Below are 12905 nucleotides of genomic sequence, written 5' to 3'. Positions count from 1 at the left end.
AACAGTGGATTCTAACTTGAACAACTTAATAATGGAACTTAGATGAGGACCACCCACTCAATGCAGTACTTCTGCCCTGTTTTGTATATCTCATCAGTTCTACTCTTTTAAAATTCCTCTCAAAAATCCTTATAAAAATCATTATCAGTTGAATTGACACCAGTCATTATTCATTAAATCTGTGTCAAAATTCTATTCAAAGAAAGTGTAGTTTTAAATCTTAATATATAGCTTTTACAGTTAAATTCATTCAGATTTCACATTGATATAATTCTACTCACCATTATTCGGAAGCCCATTTCACTTAATTTTCTCAGATAAAGTTGCCTATTATCTTTATTTTTGCCATTGGCATTCTTTGTTTTTTTCGCCACTAGGACAAAGTCAATGTTATCCTGAAAAGTAAATATATAATGATTCTGAAAATGGGTTTAGAATGTCAAAACATAGCAAACATTTCCATTTTCCTGGAGAGCTCCATCTCCCTTCGAACATGTATTGCATTTGGACTGAGCATATTTGCCAGTACAGATGTCTTGCAGATTCTACTGTGAGAATGCTTAATGTGTCAATATAAAGGGAGCACAAATTCCTGCTCTACTTCATAAACGGCTAACACTGGGGTAATACACAGGAAAGCTTATTTCCAGTCTGATCTGATAGTGTTCTTTAGAGCGTATAAAGTGGTGTATTTTCTGCATTGAACTCAAAAATCACATGAATGGTCAACTATTCTATACCATATCAGTGGTCTCTGTAAAAGCCCCAGTATCTTCTCCAAAATGACAGCAGTTGGTGAAGTTCTTGCATCTGTTTTTATGATTTATCTGTCTGGAATACTATCTTAGAGCAATGTAGCATGAGTTGGACTCTGAAAGTAATTACTGAGTTAAGAAAACTTTTTAGGTGGTACAGAGCAACTGGGGTTCTCCCTATCTAGTCAATGTACCTGAATGACAATGTTCAACTGAGTAAAGAGAGAAAACATGATACCTACTGTTAGAGTGATTTTTGGGTTTAGAACATTTACATTTAGTAAATGACTTCTCAATCACCAATCTTCAAATCTGAATGTTAATTGTAGATTTAATTTAAATGAACAATACCTTCCTAAAAGCCATGAAACAGTGATCAGACAATGCTGATTAAAATTCATTTATATGTCTGTGGTGTGGGTGTGAATCAGGAGGCGTGAAGTTTGGGTGTAGTCTCAAAGAAAGCATTGTAAATATGGAATTGTCCTTTGAGGTGCACATAAAGCATGTGTAGTGCAGGGCATAGGCACCTTTCGACCGAAAGCTTCTCCATTTGATGCCTGCTGTGTCTTGTTTTGTCAAATAAAGCTGCTTCATAGCTACCAGTACTTTTCTCTGGTGACTTCATTCACACAACACTTGGTGTCAGGAGTGGGATGGTACATGAGCAAGTACCAGGAACACCAGCAATGAAGAACAATTTCACTCTTTTAAGCGGGAAGTGAAACAGTGACTGTTGGGAGGTGAGAGTAACTGGGAAACGATAATGGCAATGATTCAAAGAGATGATGAGACAGCCATGGATTATGCAGAACCTAAATATTGAACATATGAGGAATATTTAGGGTTAGATAATCCAGGGAGGGACAACCCAGTCTTCCTGAAATGATGAAGGTAGGCCTGAGGTCAGCCCAACAGGAAGCTTTAGATTTAGAGATAGCAGTGGGGTCGACCTACTCTGTGATAGTTTCGGGGGCCTGTGAGATAGACCAAAGAAAGTGAAAGAGAAATCGTAAAGTAGCTACAGTGGCTGCAGTTGCTGTGATGTCACAGAAGGTTTATTTTGTGTGCTGGCAGCCAGGGCACGTAGCAAGGAACTGCTGGAATAGACATGGGAGGGTAAACCAGTTGATATGCTACAGCTATGTCCTATCAGGACATGGTTGGTGGCAGTGTTCAAAAAAGAGGAAAGAAAAACAGGTGATAGTCAAAGCCGACACGCAATTGCTCACCCCACCAGCGCCCAATCTGACTGTATCTGATCAGATACTAGAACTAGGGGACATAGCCTCAAAATTTGGGGGAGTAGACTTAGGATGGAGATGAGGAGGAACTGCTTTTCCCAGAGAGTGATGAATCTATGAAATTCTCTGCTCAATGAAGCAGTAGGGCCTACCTCAGTAAATATATTTAAGGCAAGGTTGGATAGATTTTCGCATAGTAGGGGAATTAAAGGTTATGTGGAAAAGGTAGGTAGGTGGAGGTGGAGATGGAGATGATTGAATGATGGAGCAGGCTCGATGGGAAAGATGGCCTACTCCTGCTCCTATTTCTTATGTATCAAAGAGCTGGTGAAGTCGGCACATTGGTCAGAAAAAGATGTGGCGGCAGCCCCCGCTGCCAGTGCTGGTGACTGTGGATGTACGCAAGGGCATTGCTCAGGGGCCGGCAATGTGATATGTTAGTGGACACAGGGGCATCGGTATAGATAATTGACCTACCCTTGCCAACAACTGGTCAAACTACTTATATTACAGGTGTAGGAGGAAAAACAGTGAAATAAGAAAGAAGTGAGTCACAAATACTCAAAGTCCGTGGAATGTAGGTTCCAGTGTACTTCTAGGTCTCTCCCAATAATGAGGGCACTATCTTTGCACTGGACATCCTAAAGGAAGCAGGGGCCATTATAGATTCAGGAAAAGGAGAAATAATATGGACAAGCCAGGGGCAGCGAACACGTACAACCAACAGAGAACACAACATAGCCAGTGTAGCTTCACTGGCGGCAATTCAGGGTATAGTGAAAGAATGAAAACACCAGGGGATACTTAGAGAGATTGCATCAACTACTAACTCATTGATATGGTGAGTAAAGAAGCTCGATGGATCATTTCGGTTAACAATAGACTATACCGCCCGTAATAGCAGGTCATTTAGGGGCAATAGCCAGTGTTTTAGAGATACTGTGAGACAAGGGGTTTAAAATCAGTCCACACAAGGCTCAGATAGGAAAACAAACCGGACAGTACCTAGGCTACATCATTTCACAGACAAGGAAGGCTATGTCAGATGACAGATATTGGCAATCAGCTTCATGCCCCACCCAGTAAACGTATTTGGGGTGAGTAAGGTAATGGGTCTATTCAATTACTGCGTAATTTCATACCTGGGTTCTCTGCACTAGTGGCCCTGATACAAGCCTTGATTGAAGGAGGGAACCCCCTCTGGAGGAAGCAAGATGGATGTGAGTTAAGGAAGGCTTTTACAGATATCAGGAAAGCCATGGTCTCCGTATCCGTGCTAGGATTACTGGATGTGGCTCACGCCTTTCATCTAGACTGCAACAATGAGGGAGGGTACTTAAATGCAGTGGTGCAGGACCATGGGGACACAAGAAGGCCAGTGGCATATTATTCAATAAAAGAGGCACCCATTGCAGTAGAACTTCCCCGCTGCATAGCAGCTTTAGACTGCACTACCTGGGCAGTGTGAGAAGTGAACCAGTTGTAATGATGGGACAACTCATACTACACACATTGTAGAGCTCATGAATACAGGGAGCCTGAGAGCCGTCACCAACAGCAGAAGGGCAGGTATTCAGCACAGGCACCTAATACGACAACTGCTGGAAGCAGTGAGTCTGCCAGGAGGGGTGGCAGTAATTAAAGTAAAAGCTCCCCAGAAAGGGGAGGGTAAGGAACAGAAAGGAAATGAGTGGGCAGACATCAGTGTGAAGAAGGCAGCAGAGGAACAAGAAGCCATTGAAATTGCAAGTGTGTAGGAAGAATCGACAGAAGCCAGTTTAGTAAAATATGAAGGTTTGGGGGCAGAAGAGAAGGAAAGAGGGAGCTAAGGAGGACCCATATGGGAGCTGGACACACAGGGAAGAAGGAATCATAGAGGCCCCACCACGCATTAGGCCGATACTACTGAAGTTATATCATGGGGAGATGTATCAGGGAAAGCAGAGCATGATCACAACCGTCCTGCAGGACTTGTGGTGCCAGGGAAGGGAATGTTGAGAAATTATAGAACCATAGAACATTACAGCACAGAAAACAGGACATTCAGCCCTTCTAGTCTGTGCTGAAACTTTATTCCGCTAGTCCCATTGACCTGCTCCCAATCCATAACCCTCCAGACCTCTCCCATCCTTGTATCTATCCAATTTATTCTTAAAACTTAAGAGAGAGCCCGCATTTACCATGTCAGATGGCAGTTCGTTCCACATTCTCACCACTCTCTGAGTGAAGAAGTTCCCCCTAATGTTCCCCCTAAACCTTTCCCCTTTCACCCTAAAGCCATGTCCTCTTGTATTTATCTCTCCTAATCTAAGTGGAAAGAGCCTACTCACATTTACTCTGTCTATACCCCTCATAATTTTCTAAACTATCAAATCCCCCGTCGTTCTTCTACGGTCTAAGGAATAAAGTCCTAACCTGTTCAATCTTTCCCTGTAACTCAACTCCTGAAGACCTGGCAACATCCTAGTAAATCTTCTCTGCACTCGTTCAATCTTACTGATATCCTTCCTATAGTTAGGTGACCAGAACTGTTCACAATACTCCAAACTTGGCCTCACCAATGTCTTATACAACCTCACCATAACATCCCAACTCCTATACTCAATACTTTGATTTTTGAATGCCAGGATGCCAAAAGCCTTCCTTACAACCCTGTCTACCTGTGACGCCACTTTCAGGGAATTTTGTATCTGAGCTCCCAGATCCCTTGTTCCTCCGAACTCCTCAGTGCCCTACCATTTACTGTGTGTGTCCTGCCTTGATTTGTCCTTCCAAAATGCAACAACTCACACTTGTCTGCATTAAGTTCCATCTGCCACCGTTGTGTCATTTGTACCCAGCATTACCCTATTAAGGCATAAAGCTACAGCTGGCAAACCAGCCACAGCTAAGGGGACCCAGGTAAAACATCCAGATTGACTTCACAGGGCCCCTGCCGAATAGCAGGAGGAGAAGCTAATACCTAGTAATCATGGATCACATCAGCTGATGGGTTGGGGCTTTTCCAACAAGGAACTGCAACGCCAGCACCACTGCACGGATTCTAGTTCAGGAAATCCTCCCAAGGTGGGGAACCCCAGTCCAGGTGAACTCGGATCAGGGAGCACATTTCACAGGGAAAGTGATGAGGCAAATATACCAATTTTGTTAGAGATTCGACAACGGCTCTACGTACCCTACCACCCTTCGAATTCAGGAATGGTAGAAAGGATGAACCGAACAATCAAGAATGCCTTAGCCAAAGCTATTGCTGAGACAGGAAAGACATGGGTTGATGTATTACCAGAAATCCTGATGAGATTACAAGCAAACCCAAACCGCATGCTGGGTTTCACCCACTACTAATCATTGATGGAGCAAGCAATGTGACTCGCTTATCCAGTAATTGTGGGTTTCGGTGAACTGGGTGTTTCAGGGATAGAATGACACAGTATGTGAAAGGCCTTTGAAAATGTAATGTATGGATCTGCTTCTTTTAGAGCAATGACACCCCTCACCACCACCTTATCACTACATATTAATCTGTTATCAACACATGCTCATTGTCCTCTCTCTCTGCAATGTGAATAGACCAGTTAAAGCCATCTCCTGTGTGCGTGTCTTTATTTAATTGCTCTGTAATTGTGTACAGACACAACAAATTGGCGACAGGTACGAATCTGAATGTCAGAGAATATCACCAATGGCACCAGCAGTTACGGGATGAAATACCGAGAGTTAAACTGCACAAGAAGGCTGTCACAGACACTAACAAATGTGTGAGTACTGTGCATAATAACAGTGAAAGACACAATAAACTGGATGGCTTCTTTTGGGGAAGTTGACAAATTTGATAGCACTAATGAAGGCTGGGAGACATATAACAAGAGGGTTGAACTGTATTTTAATGCAAACAACGTAGAAGAGCGAAAAAAAAGCCCCTACACTTCTTAGCTTATTGGGTGCAAGAATGTACAGTCCCTTACACAACTTTGTAACCCTTGAAAATCCAGCAAGCAAGGCATTCAATGAAATTGTTTCAATTTTACAAAATAACTTGAGTCCTAAACCACTGGTATTAGCTGAGAGATTTAGATTTTACAAAAGGAACCAGTCAAAAGGTGAAAGTCTTTCTGAATACATTGCAGAACTGCACAACCTTTCCCAGTACAGGGACTTTAAAGATGGACCTTCTGATGCATGAAGAGACAGGCTTGTATGTGGCATGCATAGTCAAAGCACTCGAATGAGGTTACTGGCAGAAAGAGACCTAGACTCAGAACAGGCATTGACAATTGCAATATCGTTAGGGACCAGAGCAGAACTACAGAAAAGGTGGTTAGAATGTGAAATGGACAAAATGGTGCACAAAGCCACAGATGTTATCAATGTAGTAAATCCTCCCATGTTGCAAATAACTGTTGGTTCAAAGAAAAAGGCTGCAGTTAAGTGTCACAGAGAAGGTCACGTAGAGAGAATGTGTAAGGCAGACAAAAAGCAAAACCAAGTGAAAAGTCTCAAACACAAAACAAAGCAAATGCATAGAAGTTACAAAATGTAAAACAGAATCAGACAACATAAAGCCTGACAAAAATGAACTGTCAAGCCTAGAACTACCTAGTATAACAGAAACAGATCATAAAATCATCTGGATCACAATAAATGTGTTCAGTGTAAAACTGAAAATGGAGCTAGATATAAATGAAGTTTTGTCCATAAATTCAGAGACTGACTGCAACAGACGATTTTCTAAGATACTATTACACTTACACAGGTGAAAAAGTGTCTCCCAAAGACAAACTGAAAGTAAATGTGACATATGGGGGCCAAACACAACAGTTAGAGCTCTATGTATTGATAAGTGGAGGACCAGCACTTTCTAGACGTGAATAGTTGAGAAAAATCCAATTAGACTGGCACTCAATCAAAGCTCTCAGTGTGACATCAACAGGCAACTGCAGCTTAAATGGTAGCACTAACTGTCACAGCTGCTTAATGCTAATGAGAAGGGGTTTGACAAGGGACTAGGTAAACCGATTGAAAACTTGGCTAAAAGCTGTTGGGGATGCCGAAAGGTTCAAAATGCACCCCCACAGGCACCATTACACCCGTGAGAGTGGCCGTTGTCACAATGGCAAAGAGTACATACTGACTTTGCTGGGACATTCATGGACTCCATGTTTCTGACTGCTGTGGATGCTCATTCGAAGTAACCAAAGGTTATACCAATGAAGTCAACCACCTGAGCAAAGACGGTCTCCGGTCTGAGGACTACCTTTGCCAGAAATGGCTTACCTGAACAAATTGTGAGTGACAACAGATCACAATACAGGTCGGAAGAATTCCAACTGTTCATGAAGAAAAAAGACATCAGACCTTTCAAGTCAGCTCCTCACCACCCAGCAATGAATGGTTTAGCTGAAAGGTTTATCCAAACATTCAAGAAGTCCATTTATGCGCTGGACTGGAGGACATTTCCGTACAGCACAAGGTGAACAACTTTTTTTCTGTATCGGAACTCTGTTCATGCAATGATAAATCAAGCACCTGCAATACTCTTCATGAGCAGGAATCTGACATTTCACATAGACATCCTGAAACTAGACTTCTGGAGGGAAGTACAAAATAACAGTTCAGTCATTTTCCAAGGGAAGCAGCAGGGAGCTTCACATTTGGACAGGAAGTCCTAGAACATGATTACTGAGAAGACTAGTGGACACCCAGCAGGATAGCTACAAGAAATGAACCACTGATCTACACAGTGGATGTTGGAGATCAGTCATGGAAACATCATGTGGACCAAGTACTGGTTGCTCAACTGAAGAACACACCCAAGTCGATTGCATCCAAAAAGACGGACACATTACTGTCACCGGGCTTACCTATCAGTGATGATGTCACTGACAGCAATGTGACACCAGAAACTGAGAACATTGTCTTAGATGAGACACCTACCAGACCTGATGCCAGTCCACGGGCCCAGAGTGTGACGAGAATGTTATCATTGACAAAACACCTGTCAAACCTGATGCCAGAGATGTCCAGAGGTGCTATCCTGAAAGAAACAAAGGCCCCCTAAAGACTGAACATTTAGAACTGTGAAGTTAGTTATGGACTGTTGCTGTGAAAGCCTGTTTATTTGGCATATGGGTTTATGAAAGGGAAATTGAATGTTTTGTACATATACAGTTTTATGTTGCATTAATCTAAAGGGGGAGGAAGTGTAATGTAAGGATCAATGCACTACATATTGATCTGTTGTCTGCACACGTGCTGTTGTCTACGTATGCACATGGTCCTCTCTCTCACTCGCGCTGCAATGTGAATACACCAGTTAAAGCCATCTCCCGCGTGCATGCTTTGATTTAATATATATGTAGTTGTGCACAGACACAACAGTAACCAACTCAGAGTGTTGAAGGATTGAGCAAAACAACAGCAGCACATTGCTGATCAGAGAGTACCGGGGGTGGGCGGGGGGGGGAGGGAGATGGTCTTTCCACAGCTGGGTGACCAAATAATGGTGAGGGTGCTGCCTGAGAGAGCAGGGTTTGCCCCCAGATGGGTAGGACCATAGATAACACTTTGAACAAGTGACACTTGTGTCTGTGTGCAGGCTCAGCGAGACAGCCAGTGGACTCACCTTGTTACCCCCACAGACAGAGTGGGAGATCAAGTGTACCCAGTAACCATGAAATTACAGAGAATCCTAGGGATGAACACCAGCTGGCTACACTAGACCTGACCACAGCTCATGGAAAGCCAGAGCAAACGCGAAGGCAGAAGATACCAAGAACTTGACAGAAACCTGTTAATAGCATGCTAAGGTGTGATGGCCATGTTACTCTGTGATGAAGGCTGGTTGCTGAAGGTAGATGATTAGTTGAATAGCATAGAATAGAAAAGATACTGGGGAAAATAGATGGGGAGGGATTTAAGTTAAAGCAGAGGCAGCGGGTTCCACAACTTTGATAGCATAGCAGACAGAAGGATTGCATGCAGCATCTGAAGGCAGTCCCCAACCTGAATGGGGAGTGAATACAAATGAGCTGGGCCCTTTCGGCAGTTGGGCCAGCAATCGACTGGACAGTTCAGAAGGGGGTGCCACAGGGGAGAGGTCCGTGCAGTCAAACAGAGACCACCCCAATCCCTTCCTGTGCGTCGATGAGAGGGCCTGTGAGCATGCTGGTGCCCCCGGAAAGAGAGAGAGTCTTAGCTACTAGGGAATGAAGGAGTGAAGATGAAGAATGTGATTAAACTGCAATCGGCCACCAAGGGAAGAGCCAACAGGCATACAAACAAAGCCGCATTTCTAAACACTGAATGACAATGTTCAACTGAGAAAAGAGAAAAAAGCATGGTACCTACTCTTCTGTGATGATTGGGAATGTCAATAACTCCATTAAGATACTTATAGTTCAGTGTAGAACAAGTGAGCACCTATGGGTCACAACCTTTAGAGTTCATGCCAGTAGAATGACAGCATTCACATTTTTCAGATTTACTTATTTTTTTATGTTAAGTATTTTAAAAATAAAATTACCTGTATATTATTATCCTCAAATAGTGGGCACTCCTCTTCATTGCAGGGTACAATGTTAATCATTTCATTCTGGTAAAAGAAACATTAGATAATCAGATACATATGCTGCAGTTTAGTGTTCACATCTGTAATTATAGAATCTTCATGGATATCATTGCCTAAGGTACTAAGTTTCAAAAACTGCAGGTTATTTAATAATAAAATTACATGATATTTTCACTTTATTGATTACCTTTCACACTGAAAGTTTTGGATAAAATATCTGAAGAATATAAATGCCATTACTAACAAAGAAATGACATGGAACTTTAATTCTGCCTTTTTTAAACTCATAGGAATTGAGAGTAAATGAAGGCTAAAGTGATCTTTTAAAGTAAAAGATTGGCAAATTAATTTGGATTCACTTTCTGTTGATTTGAGTTGTTGTCCTAAACAATCCTTTAGGAATTACACAACCTCATCTGAAGTCATTAAGTGGATCTCCAAGCACAACATACAACGCTTCACTCCAGCTTAAATATCTACACACAAGTAGAATTTTGAGGTTTAATTGTTAAGCTCATAAATCTCAATATGAAAAGTCTGATGCATCAAGGTCGATTAAATATCTGCAAGCCCAAACATACCTACTGGTATTAAATAACAAGGATAGCTCCTATTGTAGAACTCTAGGATAAACTAAAGGCAGTCATTGAACTGTATTATATGATTGATAGATCCTGCACACTAATCCAGAAAAATGTTATCAAAGATTGCCATTAATTATATAAAGGCATCCGTTAGTCTTGCGAGACCATGGATCTGCGCCTGGAAAGTCTTCACTCTCCAGGGCACAGGCCTAGGCAAGGTTGTATGGAAGACCAGCAGTTGCCCATGCTGCAAGTCTCCCCCCTCCACAACACTGATGTTGTCCAAGGGAAGGGCATTAGGACCCATACAGATTGGCACCCGTGTCGTCGCAGAGCAATGTGTGATTAAGTGCAACACGCTGCCTTGGCTGGGGCTCGAACTCACGACCTTCAGATTGCTAGTCGAACGCCTTAACCACTTGGCCACGTGCCCACACTATTGCCAAGATTGCCAAGAGCACAACAATTCACTATCAATATTCCTTCCTCCATATGGCATCAACTCATCCATTGTATAAGTGTGTTATCATGAACATAACTAGGTTTCCTTTTTCACTGAACAATTAGTGGATAATACAGACGTTAAAATGAGAGAGAAATAAAACTGATTACACCAGCTCTGGGGAGGAGAGTGTTGGATATTTAATATTTAAGTAATATTTGAGTAAACATAAATATGTAAATATATTGTTGATAAAACATTATTGTTTGTTTAAAATAATTCATTACAAATTATATGTATAAATATGTTAATTGCATACGTCATCATGCTACCACGTGATAGGTGCATGCCTTGCTGATAAACTCGAAGTTAGACCCACATTTTCAGACTCCTTTGAAATAGTTTAATGTTTTGAAGTTAAACAGACCCATGTAATATAAAGTGTGAAGTAACGTGACCCATGATGGCTACCGACCTGTTCAAGCACAGTGAGACTTTCGAACTGAATATAAATGCAGCAAGAGCAAACACAGCCCAGCACGTGGAGAGATGGTTGACTTTAAAAAAAGCAGCCAGCGCATGTTCTATGGAAGGGAAGGCATGTTTGATTGCTCTGTGGGTAGTTGGCTCATCTGTACTGAACTATTGGAACAGTATTTTGAAGCAAATTAAAAAGCCAATGAGAGTCGAATGCTAATTTTGCTGAGTGCATTGGGTTTAAAGGCATATAGTTTGCTTCGAAGTTTGACAGCTCCAACCAAACCATCAGAAATTAGTTTTGTTGCTATTGTGAAAGTAGTGCAGGAAAACTTAGAACCGAAGCTATTGTTGATTGCAGAACACTTTAGGTTTCATAAGTGGAATCAAATAGAAGGAGAGTCCACTTCAGTTTACATGGCTGAATTGAAGGGATTGTCCAAGCATTATCAGTTCAGTAATGGGCTTAATGATGCACTGAGAGATCAATTAGTTTGTGGAATCTTAAAAGAAAGCATTCAAAAACAGCTCTTAACTGAATCATGGCTTACATTTAAAAGACCAGTTCCAATGGAAACAGCAGACAGAGACACAGCTGAGTTGAGTCAGGAATGAAAGTGAGTGTGAACAAATTGCAACGTTTAAACAGAAACCAGCCTGGCCGAACAAATTGTGCTACCATTGTAGCAGGGGCTCACATACATAAATGCAGATTTAAAGGAGAAACGTTTAGAAAAATGCAACAAAGTAGGGCATAAACAAAGAGTGTGTTGGGCAGACAAAAGTAAATGGACTGTGCAAAGATGAGAAGAAGATTAAAAAAAAATCAAGTTGCAGTTTCAAAAAAGCACTGAAAAATTTGATAATGATGAGAGGGACACAGGACTGAGTAGCCTTGAAATTAGCAATAGACAAGCAATATGGCTTAAACCAGAAGTGAACAGCAAATTAATTAAAATGGAAGGCTCAGCATTAAAGAGAAAGATATAAAGATTCCAGTAATGCCTAATTCTTTGAAGTAACCACTACAAATTTCTTATTTTCCTTTGTTTACTCATTTTCGGGAACTGGGCTGGGTAAGATCAGAATTTTATCATCCAACCATGAACGTTGAAAAGGAAATGGTGAGCCATCTTTCTGAATTGTTGCAATATTTCTATTAAAGATATTTCCTCTATGCTTTTGGTAGGGTGTTCCAGAAACAATGAAGGATTAGCAATATGTTTTAAGGTCAGGATAGTGTGTAACTTAAGGGAACCTGCAATTGGTAATGTAACCAAACACCTGAAGCCCTTGATTTCTTAGTGTTAGAGATCACCAGTTGAGGTGGAGCAGGAAATTAATAGTCATGGTGAAATTCAAACTGGATATTATTGAGCAGATCCTTGATGAATATTTGTCATTGTTGGTGTGATGCACTATCAATTACTCCAAAAGACTGGAAGTAGAGTAAATACTGAAAGGCTTTTATTAAGAGTAAAATGGATCCACGTCTATGCTGTATGTCAGTCATGGACTGTGGGAGGAGCAGTGACAAAATCACCTTTATTCAGGGGTCTGTGGGAGGAGCCACAGGAGCAGTCAGCAGAGTGGCGTGTCCAGACAGGTAACCCAGTTACAACCTATATACATGGTTTACCACATTCACCCCGCCTTTTTTAAAAAGAGAGCCCTGCAGGATGAAGTGACTGACAATATTTAAAAACAAATATATTCACAGGTCGAGTCTATCAGGCGGTCGAGTCTGTCGCTGTGATCTATATATATATATATATATATATATATATATATATCGGTGGGTACGGGGTCAATAGTCACCATGGAGTGTTCAGGGTA

General features: G+C 41.6%; 1 protein-coding gene across 3 annotated transcripts in view; it reads right to left on the bottom strand.

Moving 5' to 3' along the window:
• The window catches only part of ano9b (anoctamin 9b), a 159640-nt gene that overhangs the window by 127911 nt on the left and 18824 nt on the right, over positions 1 to 12905 (bottom strand). For all 3 annotated transcript variants that reach the window (XR_011887860.1, XM_072273127.1, XM_072273128.1), the window contains exons 2-3: positions 9522 to 9590; positions 282 to 395 (exon numbers count right to left, since the gene is read on the bottom strand). Coding sequence is in view for 2 of the 3 variants with exons in the window: in XM_072273127.1 (XP_072129228.1) it covers positions 282 to 395; positions 9522 to 9590 (183 nt within the window). In the remaining variant the exon portion in view is untranslated. The remainder of the gene's footprint in view (positions 1 to 281; positions 396 to 9521; positions 9591 to 12905) is intronic.

Source organism: Mobula birostris, chromosome 11, assembly GCF_030028105.1.
Source record: "Mobula birostris isolate sMobBir1 chromosome 11, sMobBir1.hap1, whole genome shotgun sequence".
Classification (NCBI taxonomy): domain Eukaryota; kingdom Metazoa; phylum Chordata; class Chondrichthyes; order Myliobatiformes; family Myliobatidae; genus Mobula; species Mobula birostris.
This window is presented reverse-complemented; position numbering and strand designations above follow the sequence as displayed.